At 42.3% G+C, this 17,763-nt stretch overlaps 2 protein-coding genes across 3 annotated transcripts in view; one reads left to right on the top strand and one right to left on the bottom strand.

Annotated features, from left to right (window-relative positions):
* The window catches only part of HMMR (hyaluronan mediated motility receptor), a 256,412-nt gene extending 244,431 nt beyond the window's left edge, over positions 1-11,981 (top strand). Inside the window, exon 17 of the mRNA XM_073620829.1 lies at positions 11,851-11,981. Coding sequence (XP_073476930.1) covers positions 11,851-11,966 — 116 coding nt within the window. The 3' untranslated portion in view covers positions 11,967-11,981. The remainder of the gene's footprint in view (positions 1-11,850) is intronic.
* The window catches only part of LOC141132447 (F-box/LRR-repeat protein 3-like), a 138,873-nt gene that overhangs the window by 95,640 nt on the left and 25,470 nt on the right, over positions 1-17,763 (bottom strand). For both annotated transcript variants that reach the window (XM_073620831.1, XM_073620832.1), the window contains exon 2: positions 17,161-17,224. The gene's annotated coding sequence lies outside the window, so the exon portion shown is untranslated. The remainder of the gene's footprint in view (positions 1-17,160; positions 17,225-17,763) is intronic.

Here is a 17,763-nt window from a genome sequence, read left to right as displayed (position 1 = left end):
TAAGTCGGATGTTTGCAACTAGGGGACCGCCTGTATTGTGTTTGTCACTATTATGTGCTGCTTTAGATGCTCTATTGAACTGTATTATTAATGTTGGTTGCTCCACTTGTTTCTTCCCTGCAGGGCTTTTGTCTGTTCATTAAAGCAGTATTAAACTCAAAAGCAAACAATTATTCTATTGCAGCTTACAATTTCTTAGATGAGAAAGCTTTATTTGTTTTTTCTTTTTAGGCTTTCTTTCTTCTATTTTTATCTGGTGATCCTGCCAGCAAGTCTGCTGTTTTTTCAAAAGAACATGCTCTCCAGCAGAATGTATCAGTTACAGGGACAAGACAAACCATTTAACACCGGCAGGAGAGCTTACAATGATCTTATTTTATTTATTTATGTAAAACCTTTATCCCAAAAGGGAAAACTGTTTGCTTTAACTGATTTATAAAGTGTTTGGTGGAGTGTGGCTTCAATTTTGTTGGTGTATTTAAATCTACTAGTACATCTAACACATCTAACAGACTGACAATGCTGCTGTCCAAATGTGCCTCCTGTGCTCCTTCATCCAAAGTGGGGGCGCTCTAATACAGGAGGTGTGTTACTGGCCAGATCACCAAACAGAAGGAAAAAAAGACTAAGAAAAGAAAACTGACGCAGCCACCACATCTAAAGATTGGTTAGCTGCAGTATATGAAATTTTTTTGGTTTCGGGTTTGATACCTCTTGAAAGCCTATTTAAAGCCACAGGTGTGCCAGGAAGTGTGGTGCTTCTTTCTAGTGTTGTAGGCACTGGGAATAAAGGACCTGTGAAACAGCAGCTCCTTTGGGAGTGAGCGGAAGAATAAATTTCCATTTAATTTCTACTATACAATATTTTCACTGTGCCCTATAGCCAGATTTAAATTACAGGTCCCCTAAGCCAATTTTCTATGAATTTTTTTATGACCACAAAGTTCTCAGGAAACTCAAGATTTCAAACTTTTCAAATGTAAATATTTGATATAACACTTTATCCAAGAATTCTTAAAAAGTATAAAAATGTGTTAATTTTTAAAATGCTTGTTACATAGATACATAGTAGGCAATGTCGAAAAAAGACACAAGTCCATCAAGTCCAACCCATTGCTAAAACATTTCCTACCACCCATCTTTTATCCGGTAGAACCTCTGCCTCCAATCTTATCAAATTGTGCTTTTAAGAAAAGAAATGTGACACATAAAACCGTGTACTGCTTAAAAATCGTGTTTCAAAATGTAAAGACGTGACTGAGCTCCCTGTGTCCTAGGGATGCTTAGCACAAAGAAGTGTGCCCTTAAACAAATGGGTGCAGCAGAAGTCCAATTATATGGAAGAAAAAATACAGAACATAATGTCCTAAATCCTCTACCAAAGGTTGCAGTTTTTATGGTGTTAAGACAAGTGGATCTATTTGAGGATCTTTAGTAGTGATTTAACAGCTAAAGTGTTTTTCATGCTGTACTGGTAGAAAGTATAAAAAATGCAGTGAAACAAAAGCACAGCTGCACCGACGTATGTTCGTGAGCAGCATCTATTTAACAGCCTGAGAGGTAAACGCTTTCTGTGTCATGGCATCCCCATGTATTTTTGGCTTTGTTTTTCCCATTTTACATAATATTTGCATCTATGAGCACAAAGTATCATTTCTGTTGACTCTGTTCTGACATAGAAAGAGATAGAAAGTGGCATTGGATGGTCTGGGGAAAGCAAAAGAGAAACAAAAGGACAGGAAGCTGGAAAGAGTATAGCTGGCCATAAATGGACAAACCGGATTACTTGACATTAATGCACTCTTATGCAGATTTGGCTATATACATAGGCGTGCGTACAGGGTGTGCCCAGTTTGCCTGGACACACCTTAATCACCCCGCGTGGTGCAGATTCCCCCTGTTTGGACCCCTGATATTTCACCAAAGCCCCCTAATGGGGCGATGAAAAAAAAATTGTAATAAAAAAAAAAATTGTAAAAAATATGCCGTCCTCTCCCCTACTGACACCAATCTCTGCCCTATTGACACTGTCAGCATATGTACACATGCACACGCACACATGTGTGTTTGAGCTTTGGGGTGCACACCCTAATGCAATAGGCTAATGGTGGTCACATATGGCACAGTATGCATCAAGATATGACCTTTTGGGATGCAAACTTTTATAAGTGGCGTTTGAATGACTGCATATTCTGTCTTGGGTGTTCTGTATCCAAGTTTATATCTGTCAGCTGTTAATGGCAGCTCTGATGTAGAGTAGCGAAGAGTTAGAACTTATCATAAAGGAGTAGATTTACTAAAACTGGAACACTCAGAATCTGGTGTAGCTGTGCATGGTAGCCAATCATCTTCAGACATCAGCTTGTTCAGTTAAGCTTTGGCAGTAAAAACTGGAAGCTGATTGGTTTCTATGCAGAATTGAACCAGATTTTGCACTCTCCAGTTTTAGTAATTAACCCCAAATGTTATATCTCTGTGCCTTCATGTCCCAGTGATAACTGTTTGCCACATTTCAATTATAGGTATCAGAAAAAGAGGGCAAATATTAGTGTGTACTCTTCTGTGTTCACAGTGCTTAGGCCCAACAGTCCTTTTCAGGATTATCTTTTTGTGTGTGTTGGCAACAACTTTAGTTACTTTTAGCTGCTGCAACAACACATTTTTATGTTTGCTATTTTTTGTGTTTTATTGAGATTGGTTAAAAAAAAACATGCACACAAAAACAGGGTTGTGGTTTAGTGTTTTTGGGTTGGGACTCAGGCTGGGTTCACACTATTGGGAATTGGATGTGGGTTTCCCCTCAGGAGATTGTGCTCTCTATGGAGGCGGTTCACACATCTCCAGAGCAACTCCGGTGCAAATTGCATAGGAGTTCTGTGCGTCTTTTGGTCCGTTTCAGGTCTGAATTCAGCCCAAAATTCTTTCTGAAATCGGACCTGAACCTATGAATGGAGACATACCAGACCCCTGCTGTGAGCCGCTCCATGCTCTAGTGTGAACTCAGCCTTAGTGTTTTAGGTTCTATTTTTTTTTTTTTTTTTGGTGGGGAAGTATATTTTACCCAGTGTTTTGTGTGGAGAGTACACCAGGCAGGGAGGAGCAATTAGGTGATGTTCTTACAACTACAGCTCACTGCCAAATGGGCTTGAGCGATGAGGAGGGTGGGGATGACGAAGTACCAAATTTTATAGAGGAGAAAAGTGAGGTAAAGACAGAATAGCAACAAGGTAGGATTTTCTTCATGGGCAGGGGCAGCTTGCAGAGGAAGGAGCAGTCACTCCATTCTGCTGCAGCACATGCATATGCACTACAAAGCTTGGGAGTAGCAACTATTATTAACTATTATTAAAAGAGAAATAGACTGCAGAGAGAGAGAGAGAGAGAGAGAGATAATTTTGTCCTGTAGAAATCATTAGTAGGACCTCATCTGGAATATGCAGTTCAGTTTTGGGCACCAGTTCATAAAAAGGATATTGGGGAACTGGAGAAACTGCAGAGAAGGGCAACCAAACTGATAAGAGGCATGGAGGAGCTCAGCTATGAGGAAAGATTAGAGGAACTGAATTTATTCTCTCTTGAGAGGAGATTAAGGGGGGATATGATCAACATGTATAAATACATAAGTGGTCCATATAGTGAATTTGGTGCAGAGTTATTCCCTTTAAGGCCATCACAGAGGACAATAATCTCCAAATATGGAAAGGCTTCTTCACATTAGGAGCTATGAAAGTAGACACTCTTCTTTCTCCTAGTTTCTACATTTTGCACCTGTTGCCACATTTTGGCCTCAAGTGATAGGGAGAGAAGTCTGTCAAGGAGTCTGAGAGGCTCATATGATGGCACTTTGGGGAGATTTAATAAAACTGGTGCACACAGAATCTGGTGCAGCTGTACATAGTAACCAATCAGCTTCTAACTTCAGCCTGTTTAATTAAACCTAGAAGCTGGTTACTATACACAGATGCACCAGATTCTTTGTGGACCAGTTTTAGTAAATGGCCCCTATTTAGTGGGTAAAAGAGTCAGCATTGGGCCACGCTGAGTAGGGCCAAGCATGGGGTTGAACCTTGACGTACGACTCCTAACCCCAACCCATCATCTCCAACAGCATCCTTGATCGGACAGGTGTCTCCTCCTCAGCTGCTGAAATGGAACAAACAAATTGTACCCAAATCACACTGATGGATAGATAAGAATATAACAAATATGTTGATGATTTAATGTTTAGTATAGCCAATTGCTCACACTTTAGAAGTTGAGTAGACATCTTGGGGAAGGGACATTTGGGGAACTAACACCTAGCTGCTAACAAATCTTTGATATGGTTTTGTAGGCTTGTTGCTGTATATAAACTTATCCAACTGTCAGCTCACAAACCATCAAAGAATGCTCATAGACCCTGTGACTACAACTCAGCAGGGACAGAGATCTTCACACACAGAGGCCTGAGCCCTCTGCAATCATTTGTCTTTATCTTAGAAGCAATATGTTCCATCTCTCAATATGAGCTGCATGCAGATGCAAAATGGAATGTCCTGCTTTTATAGAAGTAAGTAAAATGTTAACATCTGGTCTTATAGAACACCCTAGGGACTGACAAAGCAGTTGTATGGATCCCGCTCATGGCAGCCACCTGGTGTTTGCACTAGCTGCGTTAGCGATGATGTGCTGGTGTCAGAAATCCTAACCCCAACCCAGTCATTAGATTCGGGTGGTCCATTTTTCCTATGGCCACTTAAAAAGGCAAAATCTCTCTTCGCCCCACGTCAAGTACCACCTCCAAAGGTGATTGGCCAGAGGTTAGAGCCTGCCCAAATCCAGAGGCAGTGGGAAAAGTGAAAGTGCACCAGGATTCCAGCTCACAGGATAGCTTAGGAATCTCAGAAACATTTGAGAATCATCTAGCTGCCAAATACCCTTTGAGTGCACCAGATTTTTGTATCTGCTTGTCTGTCCAGCCATCTAGATTTGGGTGAGTCTCCATCTATTAGTGGCTGGCAGTATTGCAGGCTGTGATAATTGTTTATAAAATGGTTTACTTTCCCAAGTCAGCTCTCTGTCCTCATTCATCCTCCCTTCAAACAAGGATCTTACTTCAGTTAGCAATTGAAAAAATGCTCATTGACAGTCCCCATGTCTAGGATCCCAATGCCAGTTTAGCAAATAACTGGATGTACTCCTGCTTCCATTTTAGCTGGTGGAATTGGCCCCCTTTTGCACATTTATGGCCTGTGCTGCACCACAGTACTCAGATGCCATTCATTTGCCCAGAATACATCCCTGCCTTCCATCAGAATGTGGAAGGTTATGTCTCTGACTCCATGTTGCTGGACCACATGGTCATCAGCAGGGTCCACCTGTGGTTCAGGGAATACAGGCATAGAAGCTGCATCTCCTTAATGGCCCACTGGGTAAAAATGCTAGTTACTGGGTAGGATGGCACTAGAGCTGTGGCCCTGTGTCTTGCACCTTGGCAAAGGTGACAGCCACTTCTGCTTTCTCTTTCTCATTGGCCTCATCCAGTAACTCCTAAGAACCACCATCCCCCCCCAAGTGCCCTTGAAGCTAAGCAACAGCCAAGGCAAAACATTGCCATGCTGGTTTGTGGCTGGTATTTCTGGGAGACAGGAGCCACACTGGGCAAGAAATTGTGGCAGCCCCTATCAGGTGCAGGCTAAGAAGTGACTGACCCCACGCAATCTTATGCCAGGCAAGATTGTGTCTGACAATGGCACTAATCTGCTGACCACCCTTTGACAGGGAAAGTTCACACATGTTTCTTGCATGGCACATGTCCTGGTGGTTCAGTGATTTAGACCCCTTTTGCACTGGAGCGCTTTTCATGCATTTTAGCGCTACAAATAGCACCTGAAAAGTGCCTCTCAAGCCACCCCAGTGTGAAAGCCCGAGTGCTTTTACACTGGGACGGTGCGTTTGCAGGACAGGAAAGAAAGTCCTGCAAGCAGCATCTTTGGGGCGGAGTGGTGTATACACCGCTCCTACCCATTAAAATGAATGGGCAGCATTGCCAAAGTGCCTGCAAAGCGCTTCAGCAGCATCGCAACACGGGCGCTATTAACCCTTTATTCGCCACTAGTGGGGGGGGGTTAAAAGCGCCCCGTTAATGGCAGAAAAGGATATAAAATTTTCCGACAACAAAATCCGTTGTTGGAAATTCCGATCGTGTGTACACAAATCCGACGGACAAAGTGCCACGCATGCTCAGAATAAATAAAGAGATGAAAGCTATTGGCCACTGCCCCGTTTATAGTCCCGACGTACATGTTTTACGTCACCGCGTTAAGAACGATCAGATTTTCCGACAACTTTGTGTGACCGTGTGTATGCACAAGACAGGTTTGAGCCAACATCCGTCGGAAAAAATCCTAGGATTTTGTTGTCAGAATGTCCGAACAAAGTCCGACCGTGTGTACGGGGCATTAGAGTGTAGACTGCGAGCCAGGCCTTCTCTCCAACATCAGTGCCTGACCTCACAGATGCGTTCCTGCCTATTGAAATGAATGGGCACCGCTGCTGAAGCGCATGCAAAGTGCTTCGGCAGCAGCGCTACACGGGTGTATTTAACCCATTATTCGGCCGCTAGCGTGGGTTAAAAGCACGCTGTTAAAACGACAATAAAGCTCAGCTAAAACTAGCTGCGTTTTACCGTCAATGCCCACCCCAGTGTGAAAGCACCCTAAATGTAGTGATTGTTCTGACACATGGTTTTCACTGGAGGTAAACCCTGCTGATGCATTTTTATATCATATTGCAAGTTTTCCAAGGTTGGAACAAAATTTAATCAAGGCCTTGTTAACACCATAAAACATAGATATTACATTAAAGTTGCTCAGTTTTATTCACTTTAAGGTCAGAAGACAAGGGGGCACTGATTACGTCTAGAGGAAAAGAGATTGAATCTCCAAATACAGAGGGGTTTCTTCACAGTAAGAGCTGCGAAAATGTGAAATAGACTCCCTCAAGAGCTGGTTCTGGCCAGCTCAGTAGATGCTCCTGCCGACCGTATGCAGATGTGCGTACTCGGCTTTCGGGGGTTATACTGGGATGATGCCCGCAGCTGCAGGCCTCATCCCGGTACCGTTGTTTACAGCGGGCGATCGGCTATCCGTATATAACAACCGATGCGGCTAAAAGCCGCTCGGCTGTTATACCGGAGGAGCGGGAGGGGACGTCCCCCCCCTCCCGCCGCCTCCCGCCGCTCTTACCGGGCCTCCCGTGCGATCGGGAGGCCCGGTGTCCAATCGGCTGCCTCCTGCGGCTGGGGGCGGGCTGGAATGAAGCCATGAATGGCTTCGTTCCAGCCTTCTAATTGTAAACGCGGAAGCGACGTCATGACATCACTTCCCGTTTACTGGGCTGCCAATGGCGCCGAATTTTAAAAAATACGAAGTATTCGGAATCGCCGTTTTCGGCGATCTGAATACTTTGAAGTGCAGAGGAGGGATCGGGGGTCTTTTAGACCCCCGATCCCTCCATAAAGAGTACCTGTCACCACCTATTACTGTCACAAGGGATGTTTACATTCCTTGTGACAGCAGTAAAAGTAAAAAAAAAACATTTTTTTTTTAAAACACAATTTATAAGTATAAAAATAAATAAAATAAATTAAAAAAACATTTTTTTTTAAAGCGCCCCCATCCCCGCGAGCTCGTGCAGCGAAGAAAACGCATACGGAAGTCGCGCCCGCATATGTAAACGGTGTTCAAATCACACATGTGAGGTATCGCCGCGATTGTCAGAGCGAGAGCAATAATTCTAGCCCTAGACCTCCTCTGTAACTCTAACCTGGTAACCATAAAAAAAATTTAAAGCGTCGCCTATGGAAATTCATAGCTGCCATAGTTTGTCGCCATTCCACGAGTGCGTGCAATTATAAAGCGTGACATGTTTGGTATCTATTTACTCGGCGTAACATCATCTTTCACATTATACAAAAAAATTGGGGTAACTTTACTGTGTGATATAAAATATTGCAACAATCTTCATTTTATTCTCTAGATTCTCTGCTAAAAAAATATATATAATGTTTGGGGGTTCTAAGTAATTTTCTAGCAAAAAATATGGATTTTAACTTGTAAACACCAAATTTCAAAAATAGGCTTAGTCATGAAAGGGTTAAAAAGGGTCTAGATTCTTTCCTAAATTAACATAATATAACTGGATACTAACATTTGTAGGTAAAGTTGATCCAGGGAAGATCTGATTGCCTCTCAAGGGATGACAAAGGATTTTTTTCCCCTGCTGGAGCAAATTGAATCATTCTTTGCTGAGGTTTTTTGCCTTCCTTTGGAAACTGTGAATATAGGATGGATTGTGTATATAGGACTTGTGTCTTTTTTCAACGACTAAATATGTAACTGTAACGCATTCATGTGCCTCAACACAAGAAAATGCTCAATTGCTGTATATGTGTGTGTTGGGGTGCCATGAAGAATGAATGGCAAGACACTGCAACACATACACTATATTACAAAAGCTTTGGGGCGCCTGCCTTTACACGCCCATGAACTTTAATGGCATCCCCGTCTTAGACCGTAGGGTTCAATATTGAGTTGGCTCACCCTTTGCAGCTATAACAGCTTCAACTCTGCTGGGAAGGCTGTCCATAAGGTTTAGGAATGTGTCTATAAGAATGTTTGACCATTCTTCCAGAAGCGCATTTGTGAGGTCAGGCATTGATGTTGGATGAGAAGGCCTGGCTTGCAATCTCCGCTCCCAAAGGTGTTTTATCGGGTTGAGGTCAGGATTCTGTGCAGGCCAGTCAAGTTCCTCCACCCCAAACTCGCTCATCCATGTCTTTATGGACCATGCTTTGTGCACTGGTCTAAATCATTTGTCGGAGGGGGAATTATGGTGTGGGTTTGTTTTTCAAGGGTTGGGGCTTTGCGCCTTAGTTCTATTGAAGGGAACACTTAAGGGGTCAGCATACCAAGATGTTTTGGACAATTTCATGCTCATAACTTTGTGAGAACAGTTTGGGGTTGGCCCATCCTGTTCCAACATGACTGCGCACCAGTGCACAAACAAGGTCCTCAAAGACATAGATGAGTGAGTTTGGGGTGGAGGAACTTGACTGGCCTGCACAGAGTTCTGACCTCAACCCAACAGAACACCTTTGGGATGAATTAGAGTGTAGACTGTGAGCCAGGCCTTCTCTCCACCATCAGTGCCTGACCTCACATATGCGCTTCTGGAAGAATAGTTAGAACATTCCCATAGACACACTCCTAAACCTTGTGGACAGCCTTCCTAGAAGAGTTGAAGCTGTTATAGCTGCAAAAGGTGGGCCAAGTCAATATTGAACCCTACGTACTAAGACTGGGATGGCATAAAAGTTCATGTGCGTGTAAAGGCAGGTGTTCCAATACTTTTGGTAATATTGTGTATATATAGTGCATTACAATGTGTTGTAGTGAGTTGTACTAAGTGGGATTTAATGCAATTTATCGCTTCTTCAGTTTGCACAAGCCTTAAATTGTGCAACCATAAGAAGATTGTTCATTTGTAAATGATCGGCAAAACAACATTCTTTGTACTATTTCTCATTGGTGACTATGGGTTACTTAGGGCATTTCACACTTTTGCCTAATTAAAAATGCCAACTATATATCATTTATTACTTTAAAACAGATACTATTTTGCCAAAGTTTCATGACATTTTTGCATAACGCATGCCAGTAATTTGGAAGTGAATTTCATTGCATTTCCGAATTTTGCCTAGATTTTGCAACTTTTCGCTTTTTGGTGATTAGTCATCACCATTGGGCCAAACAGCAAAATGGAGATAACTGTCAAACTACCATTTTTTGTGCCTCTAACTGGCTCTTTACATGTCCTGGGCAAAGCTTGGGGCTGTGGATGAGTGGCAAAATTTTGGGAGATTGAGTGTTCCAGGAAATTACCAGTTTTACCTTTTGTAAAAATGCAGCAAATTTGGGCTTTCATTTAGTTCAATGCATTTAAGTAGTATTAAATCCAAAAGCAAACATTTATTATATTACAGCTTACCAATACTTAGATATGCTGGTTGCATTAGTTTTCTTTTTTTAGGCTTCCTTTCCTTTACTTTCACCTGGTGATCCAGCCAGTAAGTCTGTTGTTTTTCAACAGAACAAGCTGTCCTGCAGATGTAGCCGTTTAGAGTGTTGAGGCAATCCATTAACCACTCACAGGAGTGCTTCTAAAGATCAGCTTTAATTTATTTATGTAAAACCCTTATCCCAAAAGAAAAAAAAAACTGTTTGTGCTGCAACTGCTTGTGTAACTGCAGTATGAGCTGGAGTTTGGCTTCAATTTGTTAGTGTATCTAAATCTGCTATTACATCTAACACCCCACCCCCTCAGATTAACAATGCTGCTGTCCTAATGTGCCCCTGTGCTCCTGCATCCAGAGTGGGGGCACTCTAATACAGGAGGTATGTTACTGGCCAGGATTGTTAAGCTGCAATATATTACATATTTGGTTCTGTATTTAATACTGCTTTAAATATATCCTGAGCGAAAAAAGTTATTTTCTAGGAGGGTTAAGTGTTTTCTCTAGGGGCACTCATTCCTAGGATGGATGTGCATTTAGTGACATTTTCAGCAGGGTGAACTTTTCATCTCAAGACATTTTTACTAGAATGCATTTGAGTCAGAGTTGAACTCCTCTGAAAATTTGGCCTAAAGTGAAGTTCATGGTATCTTGGTTTAGTTGATATTTCACTGATAAATCCTAAAGAGCTTTCATTCGGGTCACTTTTTTTTTTTTTTTTTTAAACGCATTGGAGTCAACTGAAAGTGAATTTAATGCTAAGCCTAATTTCACGATTTAACCCTGCTACTAACCAACTCTGTAAAGCCAAATGTATGCGATTATGCAAGAAAATTGCTCCATTCCCCCATCAACACAGTCAGTGTTGTTGGGGGAATCTCTCCCGCAGTGCTATGTGTTTTGCCAGCAAGGAGTCTTCCCTGCCAGCAGTACACAATGGCCGCTGGCAGTGATTGCATTAAAAAAAGATCCAACAGTCTGGTTGTACTGAAGTCTGGTATCGGCTGGTTCCTGCTAAACCAGCCGAGATTTGATCCATCTATGGCTTAAAGTGGTTCTAAAACCAGAAGGTTTTTTAACCTAATGCATATGCATTAAGATAAAAAACCTTCTGTGTGCAGCAGGTCTCCTCAGCCTCCCTAATACTTACCTAAGTCCCATCTCGATCCAGTGATGTTGCACGAGAGACTCGGCTGTCTGGGACTCTCCCTACTGCTTGGCTGAGACACACAGCGGGTGCTATTGGCTCCCGCTGTTGTCAATCAAGGTCAGTGAGCCAATGAGGAGAGGGGGGTGGGCCCGAGCCTCAGCTCCATGTCTGAATGGACACATAGAGCAGCGGCTCAGCTCTGAGGGCACTCGGCAGGAGCGAGGAGCCAGCAGCGCCGGCGAGAGACCCTAAAAGAGGAGGATCTGGGCTGCTCTGTGCAAAATCACTGCACAGAGCTGGTAAGTATGGTATATTTGTTATTTTTAAACAAAAAAAAACAAGACTTTAATATCACTTTAAAGTTCCAAGTACACTAGCAGCGCAGACAGCATAAACTCTCCAGGCAGTTCTGATAATGCAGCGGAGGAGGATGTTGGGGAGCCTTCCATACAGTCTACCTCAGGTACTCTTCAGAGCACACCAGCGACCACCTCACCAACCACGCCCGAAGCATCAGACCAGTCTGTAAGTGTTGATGTGCCAGATCCTCAGGTATATGTTTATCTAATGCTCTCTAATGCTCTACCTATCAGCTTAATCAATTTTTTGGTTAAACACTCTCTTATAACAATTTTTTTTTCTCTAGCCGTCTACATCACAGAAGAGAACAGAGAGACTGGAGAGACACATGAGAGAGGGAGAGAGGACACACCAGTCAGAGCAGAAGCCGTAGGAGGCAAACTGCTGAGACCGAAGCGATGATGGATCTGCTGGCCCAAGTCCATTACCATAATAGAGCCCTGTTGGAGCAGGATCCCTTTGCAGACCCTAGGGATGAGAGGGTGTTCTGCTGCCATCTCTGGCACCAACTGAGGCATTTCGCGAGGGACAAAAATGAGCATGTGGTGTGCAATATATTTGCACCTTTATTGCAGGCTCCCAGGCTGCGGAACAGAGTGACCTGCCATTGCCCTTACTGAGAAACTGCCCTGCTCCTTAAGTTGCACCTCTGCCATGTCCCCCTCCTGTCTATCACCAACCCCCAGTTTCTCAAGGCCCCCTTCCTTCTTTCCACCCTCATGCCTTTACCCACCGAGCCAGAAACATCTCCCAGCACTCCCCTGATTTTTCCCATTTCGCCCGGTCTTCATCACTATATCCAGTATATCAGGACCTGTAGGCCTTTTTTTTCTAGTTATCTGACAATTTGTTCTCCATAGTTATGGAGAAAAAAAATTCTAGGGCCATTTTTGTGGCCTATATTTTTATTATTTTTTGTCACTTAATCTTGGCCTATTTTACTGCCATTTTTGTTAATTTATTGGTGACCCCTATGTTTTTTGGCATTTTTTTAGCTGCCAATTTTGTAAAAATAAATTATAAAATGATTTGAAAACAAAATAGAAATGTGTTTACTTATCAACTATCTTGTTGTCTTCCATGTATTTCTTGTTCAAAAGTTTTATTGAGAGTACAGATCAGTGTACAGGCAATAAGAAGGGCTTGAACAAAAGTACAATGTAATAGGAGTATAAGTTTTACATCTTTAGCTATTACAAGCAGTTAGAGAATAAACAATATTAAATGAAGCTATAAAGCTAAAAATTTTGATAAGTAATCATACAAAGTAACCCCGTAAAGTGGGGGTAATGTGGGGGAAGAAACTGCGCCTAAAAGCCCCAAGATAACATGCGCAGAGTGTAAATTATTAAACCATTTGCAAAAAAAAAAAAAAAAACAGAATTCAGGCCATGAATTGAGTGAAAAGAAAAAGAAGAGATGGGGGAGCCAGGGGCATTTCATAAGCCAGGTAGTACATGGGGGCTCAACAATATAAAAGGGCTATTTCCCCAAAAGGCTCAATTAGGGCTCCAACAAAGATTGGTCAAAATTAGGAGGCAAAAAATGATCAACCCAATGTTGACAGATTCTAAGGTGTTTCAGGACATGATCAAGTAAGGTAGCTTCAATTATAATGTGTATCAAATTGCATTATGCTATTCTTAGTCTCAAGGAGGCATAATTTAGAAGTCTTCCAGGCTTAAGTAATGGTTTGCTTAGAAGGTGTAGTCATGTACAGGAGCCATTTAAATTGCAGTGATGTCTGTTCCAAAGGATGTTTATTCAATAACGCTATAGTAGGATCAGGCAAGAATAGATATCATCCAAAACACTTTGGTCCAGTATGAGGATACTATAGGACAAGTCCACCAGATATGAAACCCCTGAAGCAGAGCGGAGAATAAAAAGGAATGATTTTGGCAATTCTAGCGGGAACTACATACCATCTGGTCAAAACCTTATAGTTAGTTTCCAATGCTCGAATAATAATTGAGAATTTAGTAGATTGCCAAATATTCATCCAACGTGAAGCATAGGAGGGAAGTGTAGAGCTCAGTGTAAAAATCAAGTGAGCATATATTTTATAGATCAGACCAGGAGCTTTAGGGTATGATGAGCATATATGTTCAAATTAGCGGTTGAGATTGCAAGTCCGTTTAAACTCCTAATGTATAGCTGAAAAGAAGTGTTTTATTTCAAGATATCTAAACAATTCCAAACTAGGAAGTTGGTATTTCTCTTGCAAAGCTATAAACGAGTAAAAAGAGGAGACTGTAACCAAGTGACCCAGACAATGAAGCCCTAAAGATTTTCACTTGTGGAATGAGGTTGGAGCTACTCGAGTGGGGTAGAAAGTAGGATGGTTAAAAAAGAATAATACCAAGTTGTGTGGGGACTGCAAGCAACAAGGAGTTTTCAATCTCTTAAAGCCAAGTGGTGAAGCGTAATAGGGTTGGAGATCGACTTGGGCTCCTTAGGATGTAACAGAGGAGATTATCAATAACAAAAGGATCGCAATCTGCTGCTTCGAAACTAATCCATAACGGTGGTTCCTTAACTGTGCAATATTGAGCCAAATGAGCCAATTGGGCTGCCTGGTAGTTTTTAGTAAAATTGGGGAGGCCAAGGCCACCCTGTAGTTTAAAGTCTAGGCCCCTCTGGTCTAATCGAACCCCATATATAGGCATTAACCCGTCAATTTAATGCCCAAATAAGCAAGGGCATGCCCATTCCATTTGAAAGAAAATGAGGATTATAATTGAGAAAGATCCTAATCAGAAAAGTATGATGTTAAGAGCCTGGGTTTCTATTAGGTCACCTCCAAACCCAATATTGAAGTAAAATGCTCCAAAGTTCAGAGTAAGTTAGGCGTCGTTGTGAAAGTTATAAGAAACAGGAGAATGTCATCCACAAACAAACATAATTTATGGTGATAACCGGCTACCTTAATGCCTCTTATATCAGGGTTGGAGCAAATCAATTCAGTCAAAGGCTCTATAGCCAAGACAAAGAGGAGTGGAGACTATAATTTGACCAAGTCGTCGTATCAGTATTTGGCTTGGGTATCATGGCAATAATAGCCGTAAGTGTCTCTGGTGTTGTTTGAGTAAAGTGTTAAAGGAATTGGCAAGAAGTGGGGCTAAAAAATCTTCAAACTTTTTATAGTAAGAGGCAGGTAGGTCATCTGGACCAGGGCACTTGTTCATTTTCAAGGTTTTAAAGTGGTTGTAAACTCTGTTACACCACTCGTACCTACAAGTAAGCCTATAATAAGGCTTACCTGTAGATACTGCAAATATCGCCTAAACTTGTACAGTTCAGGAAATATTCACTTTATACACTGCTGCTGACGTCAGCGGCGCATGCGCACTGAAGAAACAGCCCCTGGTGCTGTTTTTCCAGGGCCCGTGCCGGGACAGGCGGCTCCCGCGCTGTGATTGGCCAGAGCACACGAACCCGGAAGTAACTCCGGTGAAAGATGTTGGCCGTGTACTCGGTGCACAGATTCAGGGCATCGTTCTAAGGTAAGTATTTCATAATGAGCTAGTATTGATGCATTATGTTCTCCTCCTGTAAGGCTTCAATAGCTTCAGCTTGTAATGCCACGTACACGCGGTCAGAATTTCCGACAGAAAGAGTCCGACGTGAGCTTTTCATCATATATTCCGACCATGTGTATACCCCATCAGACTTTTTATGTTGAAAATTCAGACAGACTTAGATAGAGAATATGTTCTATATTTTTCAGACGGAAAAAATTACTATTGGAAAAAACGCTTGTCTGTATGCTGTTCCGACGCACCAAAAACGACGCATGCTCTGAAGCAAGTACGAGACGGAAGCGCTCGGTCTGGTAAAACTAGCGTTCGTAATGGAGATAGCACATTGCTCACTCAAATTCTTCGATCTTTTAATGCGGACAAGAACGAACTGAAAAACGGATATGAACTGACTACACGCACTGAAGAACAGATACAAACCCCACAAGTACAAACTGAAGAGCAGTAATGGACTGAAAAGCACGAAAGCTGAAAATCGCGAATCGTCTCTCACCAAACTTCTACTAACACAAGATAAACACGAGATTAGCAGAAGGAGCCCAAAGGGTGGCGCACTGGCACCGTGTTCTGGACAGTCAGAATTTGGTGTGACCGTGTATATGCAAGACAGCTTGAGCGGAATTCTGTCGGAAAAACCTTCAGAGTTTATTCTGACGGGAAAACCGGTCGTGTGTACAGGGCATTAAAGGTTAGCTCCATATCATCCATGTAAGTCTCTAAGTCTGCTGTTCTCTGTCCCAGCTCCCTGAGCTCACGAAATAGGCAGTCAGAAATATGCTCAGAGGTGGAATGCAAAGCTAACTGTAGCATTGTTTCAATTTGCTTAGAAAACTCCTGTTTAGAAAGTTCAGATAAGGGGAGGTCAACGCCACTACTGACGTGAGAGTTCTTGGCATTGTCCTGTGCAGGTTGTGCTCTTGCTTGAACTGAAGAGGGCAGAGGAGACGAAGTGGTCCCATCTTGGAAGTAGACCGCCCCTGGGCTTCTCGGATTGTCCTTGGCTTTGGCTTAGTTTTAAGCTTGTAGACACCTTGGCGACCTTCTGTGGTGGTGGGGCAACCAGAACGCTGCTAAGGTTGCAAGATTTGGGTTGGCAGGTCAGAGCTATTCCTCTGTAATCCCAGCGTGGCATGTCTGCTCGACTGAGCTGTGCGCACGCACCCCTGTCACTAGAAAAAAAAAGCCTTTTAAAATTTGTTTGCAATAACTCCATCAGTATCGCCAGCAAAGCAGCTTCATTATTATCCCATTAAAGAAAAAGAGAATGTACTCTGCATTTCGACATTTCATAATTTGCCACGTCACAAATGTCAATTCTCCATTACGAACGCTAGTTTACAAGACCGACCACTTCCGGCTCGTCCTTGCTTCCGAGCATGCGTGTTTGTACTTTGGACTTTTGTCCGACTGACTTGTGTACACACGCTCGGAAAATCCCACAACAGACATTTGTCCGCGGAAAATTTTAAAACCTGCTATCCAACATTTGTCCGCGGAAAATTGTCCGATGGAGCATACACACGGTCGGATATCCCGCCAACAGCCTGTCATCACACATTTCCCGTCGGAAAATCCGATCGTGTGTACGAGGCTTAAGAGTTGAAATTACATTTTTTAGGAGGTGCCTAGTCTGGGGAGTTTAATTCCTTATATTCAGGGTAATCTATCAAGATCTCAATGTTGTCTCTGTACTTAAAGTTTTATAACTGTTGCACACATCGATTCTTTTATTGCACAGCTTGGAAAAGCCAGTTGTGATAGTGAAATATCCTTGCAAAGCTTCAAAATGTTTACAAATGGGGTGAGTCATGAAATCCAACAGGAATTTTGCAGCTGCAGTAAATTAGAGATTTTAAAAAAAGCAATTTTTTTTAACTATTGGATGTCCACCCAAAACTGATATTTCTCTTTTGGAAGCATTAATCTCATATATGGAATGCAAAGCATACATGGAAAAAAACACCACAACAAAGGCTCTATCACATCATAGTCATTAAAGCTTGCTTACAATTAAACACAGTATTACAGACAGAAGGTTATGACAAGATGCTTACCAGTGAGTGCACTGCCGATGTGTTTTCTATTTAAGATCTCAACTGTTTTCAAGATTGTTTGTTTCTGTAAGGAACAATTCAGAGTGAGTCAGAAATCAACGTATAGAGCATGTTCCTACTGTATGAAGCTTTGGTGTGGCTTTTTAAAAATACATACTTATACTATGCTACAATGAAAGGAAATATTAATAAATATATAGTGCCTTAAAAAAGTATTCATACCCCTTGCTTTTGCTTTTAGGCCAAAAAGTTCAATTTTGGTCTCATCTGACTAGAGCACCTTCTTCAACATGTTTGCTTTGTCCCCCACATGGCTTCTCGCAAACTGCAAACAGGACTTTTTATGGCTTTCTTTCAACAATAACTTTCTCTTGCCACTCTTCCATAAAGGCCAGATTTGTGGAGTGCATGACTAATAGTTGTCCTGTGGACTAATTCTTCCACCTGAGCTGTGGATCTCTGCAGCTCCTCCAGAGTTACCATGGTCTCTTGGCTGCTCCTTTGATTAATGCCCTCCCTGCCCGGCTTGGCAGTTTAGGTGGACGGCCATGTCTTGGTAGGTTTGCAGTTGTGCAAACTCTCTCCATTTTCAGATGATGGATT

The sequence above is a fragment of the Aquarana catesbeiana genome, linkage group LG03 (genome assembly GCF_042186555.1).
Source record: "Aquarana catesbeiana isolate 2022-GZ linkage group LG03, ASM4218655v1, whole genome shotgun sequence".
Taxonomy (NCBI): Eukaryota; Metazoa; Chordata; class Amphibia; order Anura; family Ranidae; genus Aquarana; species Aquarana catesbeiana.
Note: the sequence above shows the minus strand (reverse complement) of the source record. Positions and strands in the feature narration are given on the sequence as shown.